Source organism: Scyliorhinus torazame, chromosome 5, assembly GCF_047496885.1.
Source record: "Scyliorhinus torazame isolate Kashiwa2021f chromosome 5, sScyTor2.1, whole genome shotgun sequence".
NCBI classification, from domain to species: domain Eukaryota; kingdom Metazoa; phylum Chordata; class Chondrichthyes; order Carcharhiniformes; family Scyliorhinidae; genus Scyliorhinus; species Scyliorhinus torazame.
The window spans coordinates 261,365,065-261,392,553 of record NC_092711.1 but is presented as its reverse complement, the minus strand read 5'-3'; the positions used below and the strand labels follow the sequence as shown (position 1 = coordinate 261,392,553).

General features: G+C 48.3%; 1 protein-coding gene across 1 annotated transcript; it reads right to left on the bottom strand.

Annotated features, from left to right (window-relative positions):
- Positions 1-882: 882 nt before the first annotated feature.
- LOC140421087 (solute carrier family 25 member 53-like) lies at positions 883-24,492 on the bottom strand. The gene is made up of 2 exons (XM_072505446.1): positions 24,243-24,492; positions 883-3,538 (listed from the first exon to the last, which is right to left on the bottom strand). Exon 2 carries the CDS (start codon positions 3,525-3,527, stop codon positions 2,658-2,660), a length of 870 nt encoding a protein of 289 aa, XP_072361547.1. The 5' UTR covers positions 3,528-3,538; positions 24,243-24,492; the 3' UTR covers positions 883-2,657.
- Positions 24,493-27,489: the final 2,997 nt, after the last annotated feature.

Here is a 27,489-nt window from a genome sequence, read left to right as displayed (position 1 = left end):
AGCCACACTGCTGTTAGGGAGGGAATTCCAGGATTTTGACCCAGTGACAGTGAAGGAAAGGTGATATATTTCCAAGGCAGGATGGTGAGAGTCTTGATGGGTGAAAGGGTTAAAAAAAAAATCTCACAAGAATCACACAAGCTGGCACCAGTTATCCTGGCCCAAGGCTGCCTATAGGCCACATCCAAGGACCATTACCATGTTTCATTATAAGTGAAGCTTTAGTCATGCAGGCTGCACACAAAAATCCAATTGTTTGATCATTATGCAGCTGCAACTCGTGTATACCAGCTATAACTAGGAACAATGGGCAAGCGAAATTGTAATACCATCAGTCATACATAATTTATCTGACTCCTATCTGGAAGTTAGTAGATAAGTAGAGAAAATATATGTTTCTGCTGCCCTTGCCCTTCTAGATGGTAGAGATCATGGGTTTGGAACGTGCTAAGGAACCTTGGTGAGTTACTGCAGTGCATCTTGTAGATGGTACACACGGCTGCCACTGTTCATTGGTGATGGAGGGTTTGAATGTTTGTGAAAGGGGGAGCAATCAAGCGGGCTGGTTTGTCCTGGATGGTGTTCAGCTTCTTGAGTGTTGTTGGAGCTGCACTCACCAGGCAAATGAAGAGTATTCCATTACACTCCTTACTTGTGCCGTGCAGATGATGGACAGGCATTGGGGGGGTCAGGAGATGAGTTACTCGCCGCAGGATGTCTCGCCTATCCTGATCTTGGAGCCACAGTATTTATACGACAAGTTCAATTCAAATGCTGCCTTGTCAAGGGCAGTCACTTTCACCTTACAGTTTTGTTCCAGAATAAGCCAGTGATTGACTCTTTCATTTCATTCTCAAATAACTCCACCATGTGGTTTAACAACACTTTTTAAAAAAATTATATTTGTACATAATAATCACTTCAAGCACCATCAATGTCCAGAAGGTAAGGTCCCATCTAGGAGATCACTGAGGCCACAGGTTCAAGACCCGGTGTAGCGGTGATGACTGGAGTACATCTGCTTTATCTCTCAGGACAGCAGTCTCTGGCCATTCCTTTGAATTGAATTGAATTGATTTATTATTGTCACATGTATTTGTATACGGTGAAAAATATTGTTTCTTGCATGCTGTACAAACAATGTATACCGTACATAGCAAAGGAAGGAGAGACTGCAGAATATAATGTTACAGTTACAGCAAGGTGTAGAGAAAAGATCAACTTAATACGAGGTAGGTCCATTCAAAAGTCTGATGGCAGTAGGGAAGAAGCTGTTCTTCAGTGGTTGGTACGTGACCTCAAACTTTGGTATCTTTTTCCTGGCGGAAGAAGGTGGAAGAGAGTATGTCCGGGGTGCGTGGGGTTCTTAATTATGTTGGCTGCCTTTCTGAGGCAGCGGGAATTATAGATAGTCAATGGATGGGAGGCTGGTTTGCGTGATGGACTGGGCTACATTCACGACCTTTTGTAGCTTCCTGCGGTCTTGGGCAGAGTAGGCTCCAAACCATGGCAGTGTAATATGGGAAATTAGACTAGACAGCTGAGGCCCAAGCTCCAAAAGGTGCAACCAGCATGGCCCCCTGCCAGGAAATAAGTGCAACACAATGAGGCAAGTGTAGTCCAATAAACCAGCTAGCCTGCCGTACAGAATAGGTAACTTAGAAACAGGTTCTGCCATTTAATTAGATCATAATGAGCTGTACCATAACTTCATCTTCTTGCCTTTGTTCCATATGCTGTGATGGCCTGAATGAATAAAAATCTATCAATCACTATCCTGAAATTCCAACTGACCCAGCACCCACAAGCATTTGTGAGAAATGGTCTTCAGAATTCCACTACCTTTTGCATCAACAAAAGCTTTCTAATTTTACTTTTTTTGCCAATTTTAAAATTAAGTTTGTGTCCTCTTCTTCTGGATCCCACACCACCAGAGGAACTGGTTTCTGTATCTAATCTATCGTCGCAGAGATGATGGTTTCTGCATCTATCAGTCCCATGAAACTTTCTAACCTCCAGTGGTTATTGGGTTACGGGGATAGGGTGGAAGTGAGGGCTTAAATGGGTCGGTGCAGACTCGATGGGCCGAATGGCCTCCTTCTGCATTGTATGTTCTATGTCCAGGGGAAACAACATAATTTTCTGAAAGTGTCCTCAGAACTTAACCCTTAAACCCAGGTATCATTCTAGTTCCTGAAAACGGTACTCAAGTTGGGTTCTGGAAAAGCTTTACTTTCCTTGCTTTTTAATTCCAAGCACATAGAAATAAAGGCTGACATTCCATAAACATTTTTGATTACTTTTTGCACCTGTGTACCAGCGTGAAATGATTTGTGCAGTAGGACATCCATATCGCTTTGCACCTCCACAATTCCTAGTCTCTCACTATTCAGAAACTAGTCCAATTTATCTTTCTCAGATCAGAGGTAGATGACTTCCGACTTGAAATTAAGTTACCATACTTTGTACACACACTTTGTCTATGCCCCTCTTGCTCTCATTTGCACAATGTACCACGCCTCCTAACTTTGTCATTTGCAAGCATTAATCTACAGCTCTCTATTTCTTCATCCAAGTTATTCACATGTACACTGAAAAATATATGAGTCACCCAGTTCTTTCAGATATAAATTAATGCTGGATTGTTTTAAATAACACTAACTTTCAGGAAAGTGGTCAGCCTTTAAAAGTTCATAAATAGTAGTAGTTATTCCCCAGGTTATGCAGGACCTCAATATAACCAGAGAACCACCTCTGTAAATGTACAAAAGCCTTTGGGCACGCGATACCCAGAATTTTGCAATGAAATTCCAAAGGCTCATTTTCTCTCCTCCAACGTGAGATTGCATATTTGCAATCACTGCACTAAGTGGATATAGGATGAAACATATCATCATCCCATTGAAACTCCCAGAGACAAAAGCAGAAATACCACTGGGAACACCTTGATCTAGGAGTGAATTCTTGATTGGGTCTTTGAAAGAGAAATAAAGAGCACTGCCTGTTCCATTCCTCAATAGAATGGGGAGGAAGCCTCGGTAATATCCAAGTTGTAACATATCCTTAAATTTGTAAGAATTGAATTTCTTCAGGATATTCTGGATATTGGGAAACTTGACATCTTTCCTGTGGTCCTGAAGGACATTTTGGACCCGTTCAAATGGGGTCAACACCAAGGCTTCAATGATTCCAGATAAGGATCCTGCAATGCAGCGATGGTGCAAAAATGTGCCCTCTGTTGAGATATTCCCAATGAGGCCGTCATAAACGCCAAATAGCAAGGTGCCTTGGATGGTTTTAGCTAGGAGTGGAGGAAGAATTCCTCTGTAAAACTTCATGAGACCTTCTTGATAGAGTTGAGTAACAGCTTTTCGGATAATGAAACCATGGATTTGCTGTCGGAAAATTGTTTTGTGGACTGGAAAGGTCAGAAATGTAGCAAGACAACTGGATACAGCTCCGATTCCACAGTTCTTCAGTGAGGTTACCACCTGGCTGCTGTCTGAGTCTTTAGAGTTCTGCTGCATTTTCAATCCTTCTGTATAATATATAAAAACAATTCATGGTGAGCATCTTCATAGCCATCTTCTTCACATACTGTTTGTGTTCAACACAAGGAAAAAAAGATTATAATATAAAATGGTGCACCAATGCTTACTTCCTGACTGTCAAATAACATTTTCTGTGCCATTATTGATCATAAGCATAAATCCTGGACAGATTTGTTCTCATAACCAAATTTATTGCAACTTGGTTCATGTCTAAGCGTAATCAATTTCTATTTTCTTTCCGTTTTGAACATAGTAAGAATCAACACATGATTTGGTAAATTAAGATTTGTAAGTTTCTTGTAAAACAAGCTGCCTCTGGAGACACATTCCTTGGTTTTTATTTATTACGCAAACATCCTAATTTATCACAATCTCCAACTCCTTTAAAGGTATGATGTATGCTTCTTTCTTTTCCTCCAAATCAACCCTACAGGTCAGACAGCCACTGGTCCCCAATAATCTACCTCATGTACAGTACACGACCTGTTCCTACTTGCATTTACCAGCAAAACTCTCCCAATGGCATTTCACCTTCTGCATCAGTCTCCCACTTTCCCACTGTGGCAGGTGGAGGCTCCTTGTTGAACTCTTGTCCCTTAACTTCAGTTTCAAATTCAGTGTACCTATAAACTTTAAAATCCCACTTCACTCTCTTGAAACCACCGACTTAGGACACTAGAGCCACAATTAAAAGTTATCAAGATTGAGCACACAGGAAGCCATCAACACCGACCTTCAATGGGACAATTTAAACAGGTGAGTGTGTCTCAGGTTCCAACTCTCAAAACCTCAGAGATAAAATGTATTCATATCTCTTCAGACCCTGCCGAGGGTGGGGAGGACCCTGCGGCAGAGGCAGCAGGGGTGGGGGGGGGGGGGGGGGGGGGGGGGTGGTTGGCGTTGCCAAACTTGCTTCATTATTATTGGGCTGCGAATGTGGACAAGGTGCGGCGGTGGTGGGAAGGAGAAGGGGTAGAGTGGGTTAGGATGGAGGAGGAATCTTGTAAGGGGTCTAGTTTGAGGGTTATGGTGACGGCAGCATTGCCAATGGCTCCGAGTAGGTATTCAGGGAGCCCAGTGGTGCAGTCCACGGTGAAGATATGGAATCAGCTGAGGAGGCATTTTAGGGTGGAAGGGATATCGGTGCTAACGCTGCTGTGCGAGAATCATGAGTTTGAGCTGGGGGGGGCGCGCTGGATAGTGTGTACAGGAGGTGGTGGGAAGTGGGGCTGGTCAAGGTGAGGGATTTGTAGTTGGAGGAAGGATTCGCCAGTCTGGAGGAGCTAAGGGAGAGGATAGAGCTGCCGAGGGGTAGTGAGTTCAGGTATCTACAGGTTAGGGACTTTGCACAAAAGATCTGGAAGGGGTTCCCTAGATTGCCGGGATACACCCTGCTGGAGCGACTGCTGCTTCCGGATGTGGAAGGGGAGGGAAGAATTGGGGATAATTATAAGTGGCTGGGGGAGCAGGGAGGCGAGCGGGTGGTGAAATCAAGGAGAAATGGGAAGCGGAGTTGGGAATGGAGATCAATTGGGAAGTATGGAGCAAGGCACTGCGAAGAGTAAACGGGACCTCCTCTTGTGCAAGGATGAGCCTGATACAGTTTAAGGTAGTGCACAGGGTGCATATGACTCGGGCGAGAATGAGTGGGTTCTTTCAGGGGGTAGCAGATGAGTGTGAGAGGTGTGGGCGGGGGCCAGCGAATCACGTGCACATGTTTTGGGGTTGTGAAAAATTGGGAAGATTCTGGGCGGGAGTGTTCGCGGTCTTAGCCAGGATAGTGGAGGAGGGAGTGGACCCGGACCCTTTTGTGGCGATATTTGGGGTTTCAGAGAAGCCGGAGCTCATGGAGAGGACGAAGGTCGATGTCTTGGCCTTCGCCTCTCTGATTGCACGGCGACGGATTTTGCTGGAGTGGCGGTCGGCATCGCCACTGGGGTTGCAGCATGGTTGGGTGACCTGTATGACTTCCTGCGGTTAGAGAAGATAAAGTATGAGTTAAGGGGCTCAGCAGGGGAGTTTGAGGAAAGGTGGGGGATGTTTGTGACCGTGTTTGAGGAGCTGTTTGTCGCGGGGGGTGGGCGGGGGGGGGGGGGTGAAAAAGGAGAAAAAACTGTATAGTTGATTGTTGGGAAGAATGTTTCCCGGGGTGTTTATTTGCTGTAACCTACTTTTTAAAAAAATTTAGAGTACCCAATTAATTTTTTCCTATTAAGGGGCAATTTAGCATGTTCAATCCACCTCCACTGCACATCTTTGGGTTGTGGGGGGGAATGTGCAAACTCCACACAGACAGTGACCCAGAGCCAGGATCGAACCTGGGACCTCGGCGCCGTGAGACTGCAGGGCTAACCCACTGCGCCACCGTGCTGCCCCTGCTGTAACCTACTTTGATACAAGTTTGAATAAAATGTGTTTAAAAAATATATATATATCTCTACAGTCCCACACCTCCTCCACGTCAATACACATTGGGTAATCCTCATCGCGGCCATCTGTATTGTAATAACAAGTTATCGGTTCCATAATTTCTTTCCTATTCTGTTTCTGTTTATCCCGAGTGCCCTGTCTCTCTCTCCCAATTTTCTTCACACATTGAACCAGCAGCATTCATAGAATTTCCAGTGCAGACGGAGGCCATTCGGTCCATCGTGTCTGCACCGGCCCTTGGAAAGAGCACCCTACTTAAGCCACACTCCACCCCATCCCAGTAACCCCACCTAACCTTTTTTTTGAACACAAAGGGCAATTTAGAATGACCAATCCACCTAACCTGCACATCTTTGGACTGTGGGAAGAAACCGGAGCACCTGGAGGGAACCCACGCAGACACGAGGAGGACGTGCAGACTCCGCACAGACAGTGACCCAAGCCGGGAATCGAACCTGGGACCCTGGAGCTGTGAAGCAACTGGACTAATCACTGTGCTACCATGCTGCCCCAAAATATTAAATTTCTAAATATTAAATTTGCCAGGTAATATACAATATAAAAAATTGCATAAAATACTGGATGGAATGTTTAACTTCAATAAGAGTGTCGAACAGGCGGTAAGGGAATCAGCTGCCCATTATACAGCCTGACCAACCTCCCTTTATTGAAGCCAATAGCAATGAAAAACAGACAGCCAATCCACTGTTGGTTTTAAGCCCAGGCTGAAGTTGAGCCTTTTGTTCTTTATCTGTAAATATTTGTCAGTGTAGAATTTAAATTGAATTTGCATTAATTTTTAAGTAATACTTTCCCTAGATCTGAAAAATATGTAAAACATTTTAACATATTTGATTTAATATGTACATTATTTAAATTAATTTAATTACAAGTTGTATATAAATTCTGTATACTATTGAGTCTGTTTTACAATCATTTATTTATTTACAGCAAAACTGTAACTATACTATACTGCTTTCTGTAGGAACCGGAGTTCACACTTCTCAAGTACCTCAATGTCCAGGGCTCTTTGTGGTATCGGCACACAATGAAGTATAAGTCTTTAATACTAAAGCCAGAATATTGTCAGGACCTATAGCCTTTTCTGTGACACTGGCTGTTTCTTGAAATCATGTGAAGTGAATTGAGTTGTCTGAAGACTGGTATCAGTGATGTTGGGGACCTCAGAAAGAAGCTGAGATGATCATGCTCTCTGCACTTCTGCCTGAAGGTGGTTGCAAATGTTTCAACTGGGCGAAATTCTCCCGAAACGGCGCGATGTCTGCCGACTGGCGCCCAAAACGGCGCCAATGAGACGGGCATCGCGCCGCCCCAAAGGTGCGGAATGCTCTGCATCTTTGGGGGCCGAGCCCCAACATTGAGGGGCTAGGCCGACGCCAGAGGGATTTCCGCCCTGCCAGCTGGCGGAAACGGCCTTTGTTGCCCCGCCAGCTGGCGCGGAAATGACATATTGGGGCGGCGCATGCGCGGGAGCGTCAGCGGCCGCTGACAGTTTCCCGCGCATGCGCAGTGGAGGGAGTCTCTTCCGCCTCCGCCATGGTGGAGACCGTGGCGGAGGCGGAAGGGAAAGAGTGCCCCCACGGCACAGGCCCACTCGCGGATCGGTGGGCCCCGATCGCGGGCCAGGCCACCGTGGGGGCACCCCCCGGGGCCAGATCGCCCCGCGCCCCCCCCCCCCCCAGGACCCCGGAGCCCGCCCACGCCGCCTTGTCCCGCCGTTCAAAAGGTGGTTTAATCCACGCCGGCGGGACAGGCAATTTATCGGCGTGACTTCGGCCCATCCGGGCCGGAGAATCCAGCGGAGGGGCCTGCCAGCCGGCGCGGCCCGATTCCCGCCCCCGCCGAATATCCGGTACCGGAGACTTTGGCAACCGGCGGGGGCGGGATTCACGGCAGCCCCCGGCGATTCTCCAACCCGGCGGGGGGTCGGAGAATGACGCCCCTTGTCCTTTGCACTGATGTGCTGCGTGCCCCCATCATTAAAGTTGGGGATGTTTGTAACGATTCCTCTTCCATTGAATTGTTTAACTGAAGTCATGCAATGTGATATACCTGAGCAAATGCAGTCAGATTCTGTAGTAAAGGCATAAATAACGGCATAATTCTGCTTTGTTATAATTGCATTTAAAACTCTGTTTAAAGTAAAAAAAGAAAATTAGAACAATGCAATTCAATGTATTGTATAATTCTCCCCTCAACCTTTGAGCAGTAAAGTTACAGATTTACTGAAAAAATTTCTATAATATAGCACTGACCATTACTGTCACCTTTAGAGTCAATGCAGGTTACATTCAAATACTTAGAACTTATCTCAAATTTCATTAGTGACAAATCATACTTGTAAAGATGACACATATATAACTTTATTTCTCCGTTTATAACGTAATCTAACTTTTTAAACTTCTACTCCCAAACACTCAACTTCTGACTTGTTTTTCCCATATGTGCACACCCAGGTCTCTGCTTTTTCTTCAACAAATCTCAATCCCCTGCCCTCTCAATTTTTCCATCCTCAGGCCTCCAGCTCTATTACGGTGGCTGGTTGAAAACTGGCTGTTGGAAAGTGACTTGGTTGAAGTTTGGATGGTCATTGCTCTTGGATAAGTAGCTTCCTGTGGCTGACTAGTTTGCGACTTGTGTGGTGTTCTTTGTGTTTCTAATTTAAGAATGCTTGGCGTAGTGTTCACAAAGACCACAAATAGCTTTTAAATTGAACAAAGCTATAAATTTATTAACACTACTTAATTGATAATAGTTGATAATAAATACATAATCTACATCTAATCTCTACACAATTACACTAACTATGAGCTGCTCTCACTCACACTATGTTTCCTTCAGTCTGTCCTCTAGCTTTCTCCTCAACCTCTCACCCACACAGCTTTGCATCGATGCCTTATATAGTTGTACATCTAGCTCCATCTAGTGGTTGATTTAGACATTACATTAACCCTTACAATTCCTTATATTTATGATAATGTCACAATTTGTTGCATTGGTAGCTGTCATAGTAGGATCTGGTACATAAAGAGTTAATGTGGGACTGAATACAGTATCACCCACACAGTGCTGTAGGATGGCACATGTCCTAGAGCAGGGTTAGTCTAGAAGTGGATAGAGTTGGGTAAAGACCTAGATTGGAGCCAGCGTTGTACTTGTAATCTCTACTGTAAATATGTAGATAGTTATGAGCTGTTAATAAAGATTTGCTATTAACATACTCTAGATTATGAAACCTACTTCATGGTGTCTGAAGCATGGTGGCAGCATCCAGATTTAAACCCACATCTTCACAAGAATGCTGAGAAATGAATTTAAAACACACCTTCAATGGATTATGCTCTGAACCTAATTCCCAACTGAAGCTACAGATACTGAGAAAACGCATCAGAAAAATATAAAGAAAACGCTCCAAAGACAGAAGAGCCTGGAAGCAAACAAGAAAAGGCAGAAGTTTTACTTAAGCAAAATACTCCATTGCATCCTCCTTTGAAGTACAGCTTCAGCAAGCAAAGCTCTCAGCCTGCAAGGGTGTGATAAAACTTTCAACTCCCAGGTCTGCTGGTCCTGAGTGTTGTGTTTGGTGTTTGATGTCTAGCAAGGAATCTACCAAAGAACTTGAGAATTGTCCAAACCAGGATCTTTATTGAATCACACGTGACAAGATAGTGATCTGTTACAGAGCAAGTTATCATGGAGTTTCTTTGTCCTCCCCTGGAACTACAGCTAGGCACATCTGTCCACTTGTATGTCTTATAACCATCTACCGATCACCGGATGTGCCCGCACTTATATCTGAGTGCTCTGTCACATAACCTCTGTCTGGAGACCACATGGTGAGTCTGTACCGCCACCTGCTGGTTGGAGGTTGCACCACCAGCCATCTACAATATTGATTACAGGCATATCACCACACTGCCAAACCCCTTTTGAGTTATTCAACCAGAAGCACCGTTTGAAAGTAAGCGTTGCTCATCTGCTCCCAGATTCCCAAGGCTCCTGAGTCTGGCAAAAAAAAAAATCATTATTATTGATTTTGTCAATTCCAGGTACCCCACAACCTTTCAAGTCAGAAACAGCCATACCGCGGTTTCAAGAGTACAGACTTGTAACGTAATACCACTGACTGAATTAAATCGTCAGCTGGCTGACCTACACTGCCATTGCGGCCCGTTCTTCTTCAGGCAGAAGCCCTCTGACGCCATTATGAAATACCCACCACAAATGGTCAAGCCAGGAAGATCCACTGTTCAGCAGTAACCGGTGACGTCATCTTGGAAGCCTGTAATCTCTTAAAGCTGTACCCATACTTTTTTTAAAAAATAATTTTTATTAAAGGTTTTCATAAAATATCAATAACAAAATGAGAAAGAAAAAAGAACCCAACAGGGTTAAGTATAAAACACAATCTAAAAAAGCAACCCCCAAACTCCTCCCCCTGTACATAAATAATAAATTAACATTAACACCCCGACTTAACACAACAGGTGTATACACCCCTTCAGACCTTCCAGTGTAAATAACATAAACAAAAATAAAGTAAACCCCCACCCCGAGCTGCTGCTGCCATTGACCAATGTCTGTCGTTCTGCCTGAAAGTCTAAGAACGGTTGCCACTGCCTAAAGAACCCTTGTACCGACCCGCTGAAGGCGAATTTCACCCTCTCCAATTTAATTAACCCTTCCATATCGCTGATCCAGGATTCCACGCTTGGGGGCCTCGTATCTTTCCACTGAAGGAGAATCCTTCGCCAGGCTACCAGGGACGCAAAGGCCAGAATTCCGGCCTCTTTCGCCTCCTGCACTCCCGGCTCCTCTGCCACCCCAAATATTGTGAGCCCCCAGCCCGGTTTGACCCTGGATCCTACCACCCTCGACACCGTCCTCGCTACGCCCTTCCAAAATTCCTCCAGCGCTGGGCATGCCCAGAACATATGGGTGTGATTTGCTGGGCTCCCTGAGCACCTAACACACCTGTCCTCACCCCCAAAGAACCGGCTCATCCTTGTCCCGGTCATATGTGCCCTGTGCAGCACCTTAAACTGTATGAGGCTGAGCCTCGCGCACGAAGAGGAAGAATTCACCCTCCCTAGGGCATCTGCCCACGTCCCCTCTTCGATCTCTCCCAACTCCTCCTCCCACTTACCTTTCAACTCCACCACCGAGGCCTCCTCCTCTTCCTGCATCACCTGGTAAGTTTCCGAGATCTTCCCCACTCCCACCCACCCCCCCGAGAGCGTCCTGTCTTGTACTGTGTGTGGCAGTAGCCGCGGGAATTCCACCACCTGCCATCTGGCAAACGCCCTTACCTGTAAGTACCTGAAGGTGTTCCCCGGGGGGAGCCCGTACTTCTCCTCCAGCTCACCCAAGCTCGCGAACTTCCCGTCCACAAACAGGTCCCCCAACATTCGTATCCCTGCCCTGTGCCACTCCGAAAACCCTCCACCTGTTCTTCCTGGGGCAAACTGGTGGTTCCCCCGTAATGGGGTCCACGCAGAGGCCCCAACTTCCCCCCCTATGCCGTCTCCACTGCCCCCAAATTTTGAGGGCCGCCACCACCACCGGGCTCGTGGTATACCTCCTTGGAGGGAGCGGCAGCGGCGCCGTTGCCAGCGCCCCCAGATTCGTACCCACACAGGACGCCGTCTCCAGCCTCTTCCATGCAGCCCCCTCCCCCTCCATCACCCACTTGCGCACCATCGTCGCATTGGCGGCCCAGTAGTACCCACAGAGGTTGGGCAGCGCCAGCCCCCCCCCGATCTCTACTCCGCTCCAGGAACACCCTTCTCACCCTCGGAGTCCCTCGCGCCCACACAAACCCCATTATACTCCTGTTAACCCGCCTGAACAAAGCCTTTGGGATAAACACGGGGAGGCACTGGAACAGGAACAAAAACCTTGGGAGCACCGTCATTTTGACTGACTGCACCCACCCGCCAAGGACAGCGGCAACGCGTCCCACCTCTTGAACTCCTCCTCCATTTGCTCCGCCAGCCTTGTAAAGTTAAGCCTATGCAGGGCCCCCCAGCTCCTGGCCACCTGGACCCCCAAATATCTGAAGCTCCTCACCGCCCTTTTTAGTGGGAGCTCACCAATCCCCCTCTCCTGGTCCCCTAGCTGAACTACGAACAGCTCGCTCTTCCCCATATTGAGCTTGTACCCCTAAAAGTCCCCGAATTCCCTAAGGATCCTTATTACCTCTGGCATTCCTCCCACCGGGTCCGCCACATACAGCAGCAGGTCGTCCGCATAAAGCGACACCCTATGCTCCTCCCCACCCCGCACCAACCCCCAGTTCCTCAACTCTCTCAGTGCCATAGCCAGGGGTTCAATCGCCAGTGCAAAGATCAGGGGGGACAGGGGACACCCCTGTCTCGTCCCTCAGTGCAACCGAAAGTACTCGGACCTCCTCCTATTTGTGGCCACACTCGCCATCGGGATCTCATACTACAGCCTAACCCACTTGACAAACCCCTCCCAAAACCCGAACCTCTTCAGCGCCTCCCACAGGTACCCCCACTCTACCCTATGGAAGGCTTTCTCAGCGTCCATCGCCACCACTATCTCCGCCTCCCCCTCCCTCGCCGGCATCATGATAACGTTCAAAAGCCTCCGCACATTCGCGTTCAACTGCCTCCCCTTCACAAACTCCGTCTGGTCTTCAGGATGATCTGCGACACACAATCCTCAATCCTCATGGCTAAGACCTTCGCCAGCACCTTGGCATCTACATTTAGCAAGGAAATCAGTCTGTAAGACCCACATTGCAGGGGATCCTTGTCCCGATTCAGGATCAAGGCGATCAGTGCCCGGGACATCGTCGGGGGTAAAGCACCCCCCTCCCTTGCCTCATTAAAGGTCCTAACTAACAGCGGGCCCAACAGGTCCATATATTTTTTATAGAACTCGACCGGGAAACCGTCCGGCCCCGGTGCCTTCCCCGCCTGCATGCTTCCTATCCCTTTGATCAGCTCCTCCAGCCCAATCGGGGCCCCCAGTCCCGCCATCAGTCCCTCTTCCACCTTTGGAAACCTCAATTGGTCCAGGAAACGGCCCATCCCTCCCTCCTCCCGTGGGGGCTCAGATCGGTACAATTCCTCGTAGAAGTCCCTGAAGACCCCATTGATGCCAGCCCCACTCCGCACCACGCTCCCTCCCCTGTCCTTAACTCCCCCGATCTCCCTAGCTGCGTCCCGCTTCCGAAGCTGATGCGCCAGCATCCGGCTTGCCTTTTCCCCATTCTCGTGGACCGCCCCCTGTGTCTTCCACCACTGCACCTCCGCCATCCTGGTGGTCACCAGGTTGAATTCGGCCTGGAGGCTGCGCGTCTTCCTCAACAATCCTTCCTCAGGTTCGTCCGCATACCTCCTGTCTACCCTCACCATCTCCCCCACCAGCTTCTCCCTCTCCCCCTCTCCCTCTGCTTCTTGTGGGCCCTAATGGAGATCAGCTCTCCCCTCACCACCGCCTTCAGTGCCTCCCATACCATCCCCACTCGGACCTCCCCGTTGTCGTTGGTCTCCAAGTACCTCTCTATACTTCCTCGGACCCACTTGCTCACCTCCTCGTCCGCCAACAGCCCCACCTCCAAGCGCCACAGCGGGCGCTGGTCCCTCTCCTCCCCATCTCCAAGTCCACCCAATGCAGGGCGTGGTCCGAAATGGCTATTGCCGAATACTCAGTATCCTCTACTCTCGCTATCAGCGCCCTACTCAAAATGAAAAAGTCGATTCGAGAATGAGCCTTATGGACATGTGAGAAGAATGAAAATTCCGTAGCCCCCGGCCTTGCAAATCTCCAAGGGTCCACCCCTCCCATTTGGTCCATAAATCCCCTCAACACTCTAGCCGCCGCTTCCTACCCGTCCTAGACCTGGAGCGATCCAGTGCCGGATCCAACACCGTGTTAAAGTCTCCCCCCATTATCAGGCCCCCCACTTCCAAGTCTGGGATCCGATCCAACATACGCTGCATAAAACCCGCATCGTCCCAGTTCGGGGCATACACATTGACCAGTACCACCCTCTCTCCCTGCAACTTACCATTATGTACCTACCGCCATTATCTGCCACAATGCTCGACGCTTCGAATTACACCTTTCCCACCAAGATTGCCACCCCTCGATTTTTGGCATCTAGCCCCGAGTGAAACACCTGACCTACCCACCCTTTCCTCAGTCTTACCTGGTCTGCCACCTTCAGGTGTGTCTCCTGGAGCATAACCACATCCGCCTTGAGCCCCTTCAGGTGCGCGAACACGCGGGCCCGCTTAACAGGCCCATTCAGTCCCCTTACATTCCAGGTTATCAGCCGGATCAAGGGGCTACCTGCCCCCTCCCCCGCCGACTAGCCATACCCGGCCCGTTCCCCACAGCGGCATACCCCCGTCTTAACCCCCCCCCCCCCCCCCCACTCGCTCCAGCTCCTCCTTGACCTTAGCAGCAGCAACTCGATTCCCCCCCCCCCCCCCCCCCCCCGGCTGGGACCCATCCTAGCTGGTTTACTCCCCCCATTGCACCTCCGCAAGTCAGCTGACTCCTGCTGACCCCGGCCACTCCCGCCGCTTTTTCGACTCCTCCCATTGTGTGGCACACCCTCCTCTCCCGCTCCCCATCCACAGGCTCTCCGCCTCCCCCCTCCATTCTAAGCACGGGAAACAATCCTCGCTTCCCCGACCCGGGCCCCCCCCCCCCCGCCCAGTCTTCGGCGCGGGAAAAAGGCCCGCGCTCTCCACCTACCGGGCCCCGCCACCAACCAAAACAGTGCCCAATCCGCCCCATCCACCCTCCCCAACCGGAAAGAGAAAAATACAGAGAAAAAGAAACCCAAGACAATGCAAAGGGACCCCCCCACCGAACCAAGAATAGACATAACATATCCACCGCAGTCCCCAATCGCCCATCCCGACCCTCAGTCTGTGTCCAGCTTCTCGGCCTGAACAAAGGCCCACGCCTCCTCCGGAGACTCAAAATCATGGTGCCGGTCCTTGTAGGTAACCCACAGTCGCGCTGGCTGCAACATGCCAAACTTCACCCCCTTCCTGTGCAGCACCGCCTTCGCTCGATTGTACCCGGCACTCCTCTTCACCACCTCCGCACTCCAGTCCTGATATATCCGAACCTCCGCGTTGTCCCACCTGCTGCTCCTCTCCTTCTTGGCCCACCTGAGCACACACTCCTGATCGACGAACCGATGGAACCACACCAGCACTGTCCGCGGAGGCTCGTTAGCCTTGGGCCTCCTCGCCAACACTCTATGGGCCCCTTCCAGCTCGAGGGGCCCCTGGAAGGACCCCGCTCCCATCAGCGAGTTCAACATGGTGACCACATAGGCCTCCACGTCCGGCCCCTCCAGCCCCTCCGGGAGGCCCAGAATCCGCAGATTCTTCCACCTCGACCGATTCTCCATCTCCTCGAACCGCTCCTGCCATTTCTTGTGGAGCGCCTCGTGCGCCTCCACCTTTACCGCCAGGCCTAAGATCTCGTCCTCATTGTCAGAGATCTTTTGTCGAGCCTCACGGATCGCCACCCCCTGGGCTGTCTGTGTCTCCAGCAGCTTATCAATAGAAGCATTCATCGGCTCTAGCAGGTCCTTTTTAATCTCTCTGAGGCAGCGCTGGATACCCTCCTGTTGCTCCTCCGCCCACTGCCTCCACGCTGCCTGGTCTCCGCCCGCCGCTATTTTGTCCTTCCTTCCCTTCTTCTGGTCCACCACCACCTTTTTTGTCGCCCCGCTCTTAGTTAAAGCCATATACTGATGTGGAGCTATTATTAACTCCTTCCCACACCGGGAAATGTCGAAAAAGTGCCCTTGGGGGCCCTGAAAAGAGCCCAAAAGTCAATTTTTGCGGCAGCCGCCGAATGTGCGACTTAGCTCCGAATAGCCGCAACCGGAAGTCTCGAGAGGGAATCCTTTTGGCAGTGTTCGCCTCACCAATCTGCCCCAAAAATTCTATGGAAACTCCTGAAAAAGGTCTGAGAGTCCGTTCCAGACGGGAGCTGCCGAATGCGCGACCTACTCCTCCATGGCCGCCACCGGAAGCCTCGTCCCCGCTTCTTCAAAGGCCTTGGTAGATCTGTTCACAGTTGTTCCCTCTGCTGCTAGAATTCATCTATAATAGAGGCCCTCAAGTCAGCTTGCAGCTTTAAGCTTGCCCTTCCCCCGCCTGCATGCTGGAGGAGGCCCCTCTCTCCCCTTCAGTTCAGCCAAATCCTTTACTGTTTCTGCTGGATTTGGTAACCCAGAGACATACCCTTCCTGGGGGACACTGTCGGGGGAATATTGCAGCCTTCTTCCCACACCGGGAAATGTCAAACAAATGCCGTGGGGGCCCTGTAAAAGAGCCCAAAAGTCCGTTCCAAGCGGGAGCTGCCGAATATGCGACCTAGCTCTGCATAGCCGCACCCGGAAGTCTACCCATACTTTTTAAACTCATCAAAAAGGTATTGCAATTCCACATTTCCAGCTTCACTGGAGTTCACCCATGGCCCAGATCAGTGACAGAGTTGCTGAAGGAGAACATTAAAAAAAATACAGCATCACTGCAGGTCTATATAAAAAAATTAGAGGCAGAACAAGTTTAGTCCACTTCTTTATTCGTTTGGGCCACGAGCAGATGAGATCTTTGCACAAGTTACAGATAGATCATCTGCCAAATTTGATTATGTTTTGAAATCTTTCGACATTTATTTCAACTTGAGATCCTATAAAATACTGGGCAGAGCTAAACACAATAAGAGAATCCAGCTCCCTGGGACCAGTTAATTCCTTTATTAATGACCTCTATAGGGATGGTAGAAGGAGGTGAATATGCCGCTTTAAAGTCCAAGCTCATTTGAGGCAGAATCATGGTGGGTGTTGCAGAAGATTCATTATCTGACCTCCTACAAGCTAAAGATGATTTTACCCTTGACAAGACTATCTCGCTAGCTGGACTGTCAGGACTATGTAAACAACACAGGACCATCCCAAGGGGAGAGAACACTTCATGGGTCAGAAATCATTCCTCAACCCACCATATCGAGTCACAAAAAAGCAGGGACCACCTAAGTCAAGGAAAGCAATCCCTGAACTGCCCAGCAGAGCAACCTTGCCAGCACTGCAGAGCGACACACCCTCACAGAGGAAAGATCAGTTTTCTGTGAGTAATGTCCAATGCTCCCATTTCAACAGAGGGACACTTTGGTAAACTGTGCAAGTCACAAACTCTGCACTGCACAGATATCCCAAAGGTCATCCACAAGGTTTAAACCAAAAACTGAAGACCCAGAAGGCGCATAGCCATTCTTCTTGGGGGACATCAGCGAATGCTGTTCTTTGTCTTGGAATGCTGATGTTCTGATAAATAGTCATCTAACAAATTTGAAATTATATTCAGGTGCTAGTGTGGCAGTCTTGTCAGATGAGAAACCATGGGCTGGATTCTCCGCACGTCGCCGTGGCGGAGTATCCCTTTTCTCACACAAAATCGGGACCAGCGCCAGTTCCGCGATTCTCCGCCCCCCCCGAAAAGCGGCAAGTATCCACCACCTCAGGCCATTGCCTGAGGCCCGCCCCGCTATTTTCCATCCACGACCGGCTAAATTCCCGACGGCGTATTTCTAATGTTGTCCTGCCATTCGGGAAACTCGCGAGGCGGCTGCGGACCACAGTCAGGAGCCTATGCGGGCAGTCCAGGCCGGGCGAGCGGCCGATCATAGACTATCATAGAATTTACAGTGCAGAAGGAGTCCATTCGGACCATCGAGTCTGCACCGGTTCTTGGAAAGAGCACCCTACCCAAGGTCAACACCTCCACCCTATCCCTATAACCCAGTAACCCCACCCAACACTAAGGGCAATTTTGGACACTAAGGGCAATTTATCATGGCCGATCCACCTAACCTGCATATCTTTGGACTGTGGGAGGAAACCGGAGCACCCGGAGGAAACCCACGCACACACGGGGAGGATGTGCAGACTCCACACACACAGTGACCCAAGCCGGAATCGAACATGGGACCCTGGAGCTGTGAAGCAATTGTGCTATCCACAATGCTACCGTGCTGCCCACCCATCGGGGGGCACTATTTCGGCGGTCCAGGTCCGTGGGCTGAGTCCGCCATGGAGCACGGCATGGTCGCTGGAGGCCGCCGCCGTGCGCATGCGTGGCCTCTGACCCGGTAGTGTGGGGGACCTTATTGACAGCTGGAGCTGCGAGTCCACGATAGCTGCCTGCTAACCCCCTGGAAGCCTGTGAATCTGTGGCCTTTTGACACCAGTTTTCCTGGTGTAAAAGATCACCATTTTCACTGAACTGTGCTGAGTTCTCAAACACTAAAGTGTATTCAGACTATGATTTCACCTGTGATCTCTCATCTCTTTTGTGGAACAGGTTTGTGAACAGGTCCTGGAAAGGTCAGACCAACCTCCCACACACGAGATTACCATAGCACCTCAGGTGGAAGTGGTATCAGAGAAGGATCAACAATCTAAGGAGCCTCTATGTCCAACTAAAATGATGGCACAGTCGGTAGACACACCAACCATTGTGCACACAGTAGCTTTGAGCAAGCATGCCAGAACCACAAGGGTTACTGGAACTGGGTAGCAGAAGTGCACCATTAACAACAAAATGCGGATGTGAATATGCTACTCAAGCTTCCTCTAGCCACAGAAACACTCTCTCTCAGCCTCAGCGAACTTCCAGATGGTCTAAACAGAACAGAAAGAAGAAGAAAAAAATCACCAAGTAGATGAACACTATTTTCATCAACCTGCAAGAAACTATCATTGTAACAACAGCCATACACTGCCAAGCATGCCAGAACAACCAGGCATGGTTTACCATCAAGCACTGGAGGAAACAGATGAAAGCAAACCAGTCCAACCTCTAAACCAAACCAAGAACAAGCAATACCTGAGCATATCACCCTCTTGACAGACTGGGGAACCAGATGTGGAACGGTTACAAGCCTCTGGACTGCCTGAATCTCTAACTTCAATGACTTGAAGGGGAGTGATGAGAATGTTAATATTTTAGAAAATATTTTAATTCCACTTTTTCTATTTTATACATAATATAAAACAAGACAACACAATCAAACAGAACAAACCACCCCATTTGCACATACAACCCCCCAGAACCGAACCCCAACCCTCTCAAAAAACTAACCCCTCCCCCTTCCCAGCAACTAACAGTGACCAGCTCTTTCAAATGAACAATAAAAGGCAATTTATAAATATACAGTTCTTCGGTAAAAGCCCTCAATTGCTCCCCTTACGATGTACTTGATTTTCTTGAGGTATAGAAACACCACCAGGTCTTGCAGCCACACCGAGGCACTGGGTGGAGACACAAACCTCCACAGTGCCTGCCTCCGGGCAATCAGCGAGGTGAAGGTCAGCACATCGTCTCTCTCTCTCTCTCTCTCTCTGCCCCCCCCCCTCCATCCCAGCCCTGCAATCTGCACTTCCAGCAAGTCTGACATCCAAATATGCCACTAAGGTTCAGGGTTCCAGCTTGATTTTCAGAATCGCCAACATGGTGCTGAAGAAGGAGACCCAGAAATGTATAAGCTTGGGACATGACCAGAACATATGCACATGGTTGGCTGGACCTTTTGCACAGCACTCACACTTGTCCTCCAGCCCTGCAAACAACCGACTCATCCTGGACCTAGGCAGGTGTGCCCTAAAACTACTTTGAGTCGGATTAAACAGCCTTGCGCATGAAGACGTTGAGTTCACCCTTCGCAAGGCCTCACCTAATCAACCAAAACAGGCCCCAACTCCTCCCGTCTGGCCTTAACCCCCTCAAGCGATACTGCATGCTCTGATCTAATCCATCCAGATACCGGAAATGCTCCGTCCCTGCGGCGAAATAATCCTCCCCTTAGTGAGGTTGGCAGCGTCATGGGGAATGTTGGGTAGATCTGTTTTGCAAAATAGCGAACTTGTAGTTAACTGAATGAGTCAGATCGTGAGAGCCCAAACTTCTCTGAAAGTTCCTCTAAACTGGCAAACCGCCCCTCCCATCCCCCGTCAGTGGCATCCAACTTTGCAGGCCCAAACATATGATTTGCATAGATCGGAGCTAACTTCAATACAGCCCCCAATTTAAAATGCGGTTGAAATTGTCTCCACGTCTTCAAAGTGGAGACAACTACTGGATTTGCCAAATATTTTACCAGTGAGAACGGGAGCGAGGCCGTCGCTAATACCCTCAACCCAGAACCTCTGCACGACTTTGATTCCATCTGCACCCACTTGGCTCCCGGATACTGCACCAACCCAACACCTTCTCTGCATTCGCTCCCCAGAATAAAATATCACGTTCAGCAACGCTAAGCCCCCTGACTGCCCATCCCTCTGGAGGACTGTCCTTCGAATCCTCGCGGTCTTGCCCGCCCATATAAAGCACAGAATCAATTTTTTCCCCAAACAAAGATTTTAGGGGAAAGGCCGGCAAACATTGGAACAAGATCAGAAACCTTGGCAAAATGTTTGTCTTGCCTGACTGTCCACCAAGGACAAAGGAAAATTGTCCCAGCTCTGAAGATTGGTCCTGGTCCTACCTACCAAGCTCGTATAGTTCAGCTCACAGGGCCGGGCCCAATCCTGGGTTACCTGAACCCCCAGATACCTAAAGTTGGAACCAGCCAACCGGAACAGCAGCACCCCCAGATTGACTTCCCTCCCTAGGGGATTAACCGAGAAGCACTTGCTTTTTTCCAAGTTTAACTTGTATCCTGAAAAAGAGCCAAAGTGCTTCAACAGGCCCATGGTGGGATCAGGTCCATCACACAGAGTAAGAGATCAGCAGCATACAGGGACACCCTATGCTCCACCCCTCCCCTTGTTATCCCCCTCCACCTACCTGAAACCCTCAAGGTGATGGCCAAAGTCTTTATTTTCAATGCAAACAAGAGGGTGGGCATGCAGCACCCCCGTCTCATTCTTCTATTTAATTGGAAATACCCCGAGCTCATGCCACTTGTGTGAACATTGGCTTTCGGGGCTTTGTCCAACAGTTGTATCCAAGACACAAACTTGGGCCCCAACCCAAACTTCTTCAACACTGCAAACAAATACCCCGATTCTACCTTGTTGAATGCCTTCTCAGCATCCAATGTAACGATTACCTCCAGTCCTGGATCCTCCGACGAAGACAGCCCCACATTTAACAACCGCTGCACATCAGAGGATAACTGCCGGCCTTTAACAAAACTCGTCTGATCCTCCCGATAACTTGAGGGAGACACTGCTCCAGCCTCAGTGCCAACACCTTGGCCAATATCATCGCATCAACTTTCAATAAAGAAATAGGGTGGTCCGCATTCCACCGGGTCCTTATCTTTTTTAAAGGAATGAAATGGATGCTTGCTTCAGCGTATCGTGTAATGGAATTCTCAAATAAAGCTACTAACTGTCCTCCACAAATGATGCTAGACCCGTTGAGGTTTTCTTGAACACTTCTGAAACATTCTGCTTTTATTTCAGATTTCCAGCATCTGCAGTTTTTTGTTTCCAATTAGGTATCTGTCTGTGGTTCCCAAAGGTTTTAGCACATGTTCTTAAAAAGGCTGCATAAATGCTGATCAATCTGCTGTCCAAACTTAGAATTTTGTGTTTTTATATTAGAATTAAACAAAGTATAATTGTCTTCTAACTATGCCTCTCTGCAGTTTATTGCAATTCTCCTATCTTCAGACTTGAGTTCAGTAACACAAACTGTCCTGCAACGTCTTATAAAATTCCACCAGGAGCCCAACCGACCCCGGGGCCTTACCCATCTGCATTCGCCCTATTGCTGTCAAGAGCACCTATGGCTCTTCCAGTCCTTCGCGCTCTTCCTCCTCCATCTTGGGACACTCTAACCCCTCCAAGAACTCCAACATACTTGACCCCTTCCTGGATGTGTCTGACCTATACAAGTTTTTACAGAATGCTTCAAACGCCCCATTAACTTTGTCCGGTTGCACCACTCGGGTTTCTGACCTGAATAATTTCTCGGGAGAGAACATTGTTAATGTTTATATTGTAATTGCAACAATGTTGAAATAGCATTAAAAAATGAAGTTGAAAATGAATTAAAAAATAAGGTTGTAACAATAAGGTTAATTAATGCAAATGTAAAGTAAATAAACTAAAATAACTCTATATCCATGGGATCAAGACTTGGGGTGGGGGGGGGGGGGGGGGGGGGGAGGAGGTGCAGCAAACAAGGACCTGGTGCATACAGGGTTAATGTGAGACTGAGAACAGAATGGTCGACACAGTGAAGTAAGAAGGCACATGACCCAGTGCCAGGATGAGTCTAGAGATGGGTAAAGGCCTGGACAGGAGTCAGCTCCATATCTGTACCTGTAGCCACCCTTGGAAATATGTACAGAGTTATGTGTTGCTTTAGACTACAATGCCTACTCATGGCTTCTAAAGCAGGCTTCTTCACATCAATACAGATAAGGATAAGGACCATGAAATGATAAGGACCAAGCCAACGCTACCACCAAGAAAGCACAACAGCACCTATACTTCCTCAGGAAACTAAGGAAATTTGGCATGTCCACATTGACTCTTACCAATTTCCACAGATGCACCATAGAAAGCATCCTATCTGGCAGCATCACAGCCTGCTATAGCAACTGCTCGGTCCAAGACCGTAAGAAACTACAGAGAGTTGTGAACACAGCCCAGTCTATTACGCAAATCCAGCTCCCATCCATTGACTGTCTCCACCTCCTGCGGCCCTGGGAAAGCAGGCAGCATAATCAAAGACTGCTCCCACCCAAATGTTTCTCTCTTCCAATCTCTCTGATAGGGCAGGAGATACAAAAGTGTGAACACGCACTAACAGGCTCAAAGTCAACTTCTTCCCCGCTGACACCAGACTCCTGAATGACCCTCTTATTGACTGAATTGATCTCTTCACACATAGATCGTAGATTTTACAGTGCAGAAAGAGGCCATTTGGCCCATTGGGTCTGCACCAGCCCTTGGAAAGAGCACCCTACTTAAGCCCACACCTCCATACTTTCCCCATAACCCAGTAAGGGGACACTAAGGGCAATTTAACATGGCCAATCTACCTAAGTTGCACATCTTCTCTACTGAGTAGTACTACACTCCATAAGCCTCACCCGATGGCTGTGACTATGTATTTACATTGTGTATTTATCGTATGTCCTATGTTTTTTTCATGTATGGAACGATCTGTCTGGACTGTACGCAGAACAAAACTTTTCACTTTACCTCAGTACAGGTGACGATAAATTAAATCAAATCAAATTAGTAGCTGGTTTCTGATGTCTGGTGGTAACTTGCCAACTGCAGAGTGGTTTGGTGGTGTATCGGCAATGACTGGCATAACCTTTAGTTGTGGATGGCGGAAATTGGACATTTTTGCAGACGATAGTGTCCAAAGAATCTGTCAGTGGACAGAGAGCAGGTTGTGCAAAAGGCCAGTGGGGACTGTCCAGGTGGAAGAGATTGCGGAAGTCAGTTCTGCCAGAAGCCAGCAGGGGTTCCAAGAAATTAATTGAATTTGAGAAAAGGAATCAATGTTGGCGAGTGACAGGAGTGAGCTACTGTTCCGCCACCAGCATTTTCCTTGAATTAAGGATCCTGGTGAGGAGGTAGACACGGTGCTGGGAGCAATTCCATTTGAAAGTGGAAAGACTATAATAGTTTTAATGGAGCTGAAGGCGATGCGGCCAAGAGAGAAGGAAGCTGTCTGCGGCGAGGGGATATGGGATCTGAAACTGCTAATAAAAGACCACAGTCACAAACAGTATGATTCAGGCCGAGTTCGCCTCATATAAACATTCAGGGAGAAGAAAAACGGGCAAATGGTATTTTGTCGACACGGACGGTGCTGTCCTTTCACAGCCGCTGGAAAGAAAACAGATGCTGAGTGTTTTATATATATGCAATAAATGGTACCTTAATCTCATTCCATCCCACCAATTGCCAAGCAAACACACGGTTTCTAGTAGAGCATGAACAGTATAATCCACAGTGTGTGTGTTTCAGAAAGCCCCTGGCCACTTGCCCAAGGCGGAGCCCGGGTACCCGGCCATCTCAAGTGGATGCAGGCTGGAAGGAGACAAAGGAGGGGGGGGGGGGGGGGGTTCCATTCCGGCTGCAATCATCATATAAATATTTTCGATAAGCAGCAAAGAAGCATTTCACCTCTATCGAATACAGCCCTGCCCAAACTCAGTTTCTCAAATATTAAAAAAAAAACAGATTTAGAACAGTACCTTATCTTGGATTTCCCCAGTTAAGCCTTCTCCTGGCCCCCTCGCCTGAGGTGTGGCGATGCTCAGGTTAAATCACCACCTCAAAGGGGAAAGGGACTATGGTGACTTTACCTGACCTTTCTTAGCAGATCTTCTTCTCCTGCTGTTGACATATATTAATATAATTGTTTTCGATTCTCTCAGTATTTATATTAATCTGCACTCGAGCAGAACCGTTCCGATTAAAGGAAACTTCATTCATTCCCATCCTGATTGGGCTATTGTGTGGAGTGACGGGCCGGCTGTAGCTCTGATTGGATTGAACAGCTTTCAGGCGGAAGATACAGAGAAGAACCGGGCGAGGAGCCAGCCTTGTTCATTCCCCAGACACCATGCAGTCTTCTTTCATACTTACCTTTTAAAATAGATCTTGCAGGACTTGTTTCTTTTACTGCTCCTCCCGAAACCCCCACTTGTTGATCATTGCTTCCATGAAGAACTTTTTGAAACGCCTACACACACACAGACAGCTTAATTTAGATTTGAATGTAGAACGTTCTCAATTGATTTTTCTTCACCGGAGCACCATCTTCTCAGGGTTTCTTGCCTACTTGGGATATCAAACCCAAAACAAATCAAGGATCCTGGCTTGGGGGTCACCCTCTTGCATTTATATAGATCCATGCCTTAGAAAACCTCCCCAAAGTGATCAAATTAAAACACTGAAATTAAGAGGCAATTCAGTTCATGTTGCCCGTGTCCGAGCTAGCCGCTAAGTCCAATCTAGTCCCATTACATCTCTTGGTCGCTGGAGATAACAGCACCTCGAGTGCATTCCGTTTTTTAAATGTGATGTGTGGTTCTGAAACCACCGTTTCAACAGCAAGTTCCTGACCCCCACCGACTCTCTCTGAAAAAACTATTCACCCAGCCCCCGGCCCCATCTTCCTACCACTGCTTTATCTCTATTAGCAGAGGTCAGAAAACAGGGGGTTTGGATTTAGCGACTAGGCTGGATAGGAAAAACAGGTTCAGGTCCCTCAATTTTCCAAAGAAAAAAACTTTGATTACAAGCAAAGTAAATAGATGTTAGGAGAGATGGCAAAACAGGTGGAAACACAAGAAAAAAGTGGACCAGATGGCTTGTCCAGCCTGCTCGCCATTCAATATGATCAGGGGGAAGTGGGCTGTAACACTTTCCCACCTGCTTCCCTTCATTCACTGCCAGACCAAAACATTTGCCTATTCTATCCTTAGATGGAGCATCCATAACTCTCCAGGGTAGAGAACTCCAAAGATTCACAACCCTCCGGTGAAGAAATGTCTCAGATTATTGTCCCCTTACCAGGATACTCCCCAAATGGTGGAAACAACCTCTTAGCATCTACCCTACCAAACCCCATTGAGATGGCCCCATGTTCTTCTTAACTTCAAGGACTAGCAGCCCGATTCACTGAGCTTTTCATCATAGGGCAACTCAAACATCCCAGGATAACCTCACAAACTTATCTCTCATTGACAAATGGAACTGCCCAGGAGGATATTGCAACTGTGGAAGAGCTAAGGATCTATCAACTGGCAAAAGAGAATTCATTGGTTGAGATGCTGTGGATATATTCAGAACCAGGTAGAACTTATTGAGCTGGTGAGCAGAGTCATTGGAGGATAGTTTGACACAGCAAAGGGTGACTTGATTAGAAGCTGTTTGCAGGTATATAATAGTATGGAAGACTTGTGGTCCAGATTTTGCCACCGCCCTAACCAAGCACTCTCAGTCCAGCTAAAAGGGTGGCATCTTCCCAGCAATGTGGAAATTTCCCCAAATTTGTCATAGGACGTATGACAAATCTAACACAGCCAATTAATGTCCAATCAGTATCATCTTGATCATCAATAGTGATGGAAGAGGCTGTTGACAGTACTACTTGCTTACCAATAACATGTACACGAATGCTCGGTTTGGGTTCTGCTAGGATCACTCAACACCTGACCTCAGTACAGCCTTGGTCCAAACATGGAAGAGCCAAACATCAAGAGGGTGAAATCATGAGTCCAAGCAAAACTGGAATCATGTCAACAACCCTCCAAACAAGTGTTTGGACCTGAACCTAGCACAGTGGAAGATAATCGTGTTTGTTGGAGGTAAATCATCTCCGTTCCAGACATCACTGCAGACGTTTCTCAGGGTAGTGCAAAGGCCCAGCCATCTTCAGCTGCTTAAATTACCTTTTCATCATAGGGTCATAAGTGGGGATGTTAGGGCGGCATGTGGCACAGTGGTTAGCACTGGGACTGCGGCGCTGAGGACCCAGGTTCGAATCCCGGCCCTGGGTCACTGTCCATGTGGAGTTTACACGTTCTCCCCAGGTCTGCATGAATTTCATCCCCACAACCCAAAGATGTGCAGGTTAGGTAGATTGGCTACGCTAAATTGCCTCTTAATTGGAAGAAAATAATAATTGGGTACGCTAATTTATTTAAAAAAAATAAGTGGGGATGTTACCTGATGATTGCACAATGTTCCACAGTATTCAGAACTTGTGATAATGAAGCAGTCCATGGCCAAATGCAGAAAGACCTGGACAATATCCAGGCTTGGGCTGACAAGTGGCAAGTAACAGTCACACCACACACAATGCCAGGCAATGGTCATTGGCAATGAGACTAAAACCATCGCTGTAACCCCCCCCCCCCCCCTCCCCGGACCATCAACATCCTGGGGCTTGCCATTGACTAGAAAATGAACTGGACCAGCCATATAAATACTATGGCTACCAGAGCAGGTCAAAGGCTAGGAAACCTGCAGCAAGTAACTCACCGCCTGACTGCCAAATTCCTGTCCATCTACAAGACACAAGGAGGAGCGTAGTGGAATACTCCCCACTTGCCTGGACAAGTGCAGCTCCAACAACACTTCAGCTTGACACCGTCCAGGACAAAGCAGCCTGCTTGATTGGCACCCCATCTACAAACATTTACTCCCTCCACTGCCAACAATGGCAGCAATGTATGCCAACTACAAGATGCCCTGCAGGAATTCATCAAGGTTTCTTCGGCAGCACCTTCCAACCCACAGCCACTACCATCTAGAAGGAGAAGTGCAGCAAACACATGAGACCATCTGGACATCCCCCCCCCAAACCACTTAGCAACCTGACTTGGAAATATATTACCATTCCCACACTGTCTAGGTCAAAATCCTAAATCTTCCCAACATCACAATGGGTATACCTTTTTTTTGTTGCAATCAAGTTATATTTAATCAGAA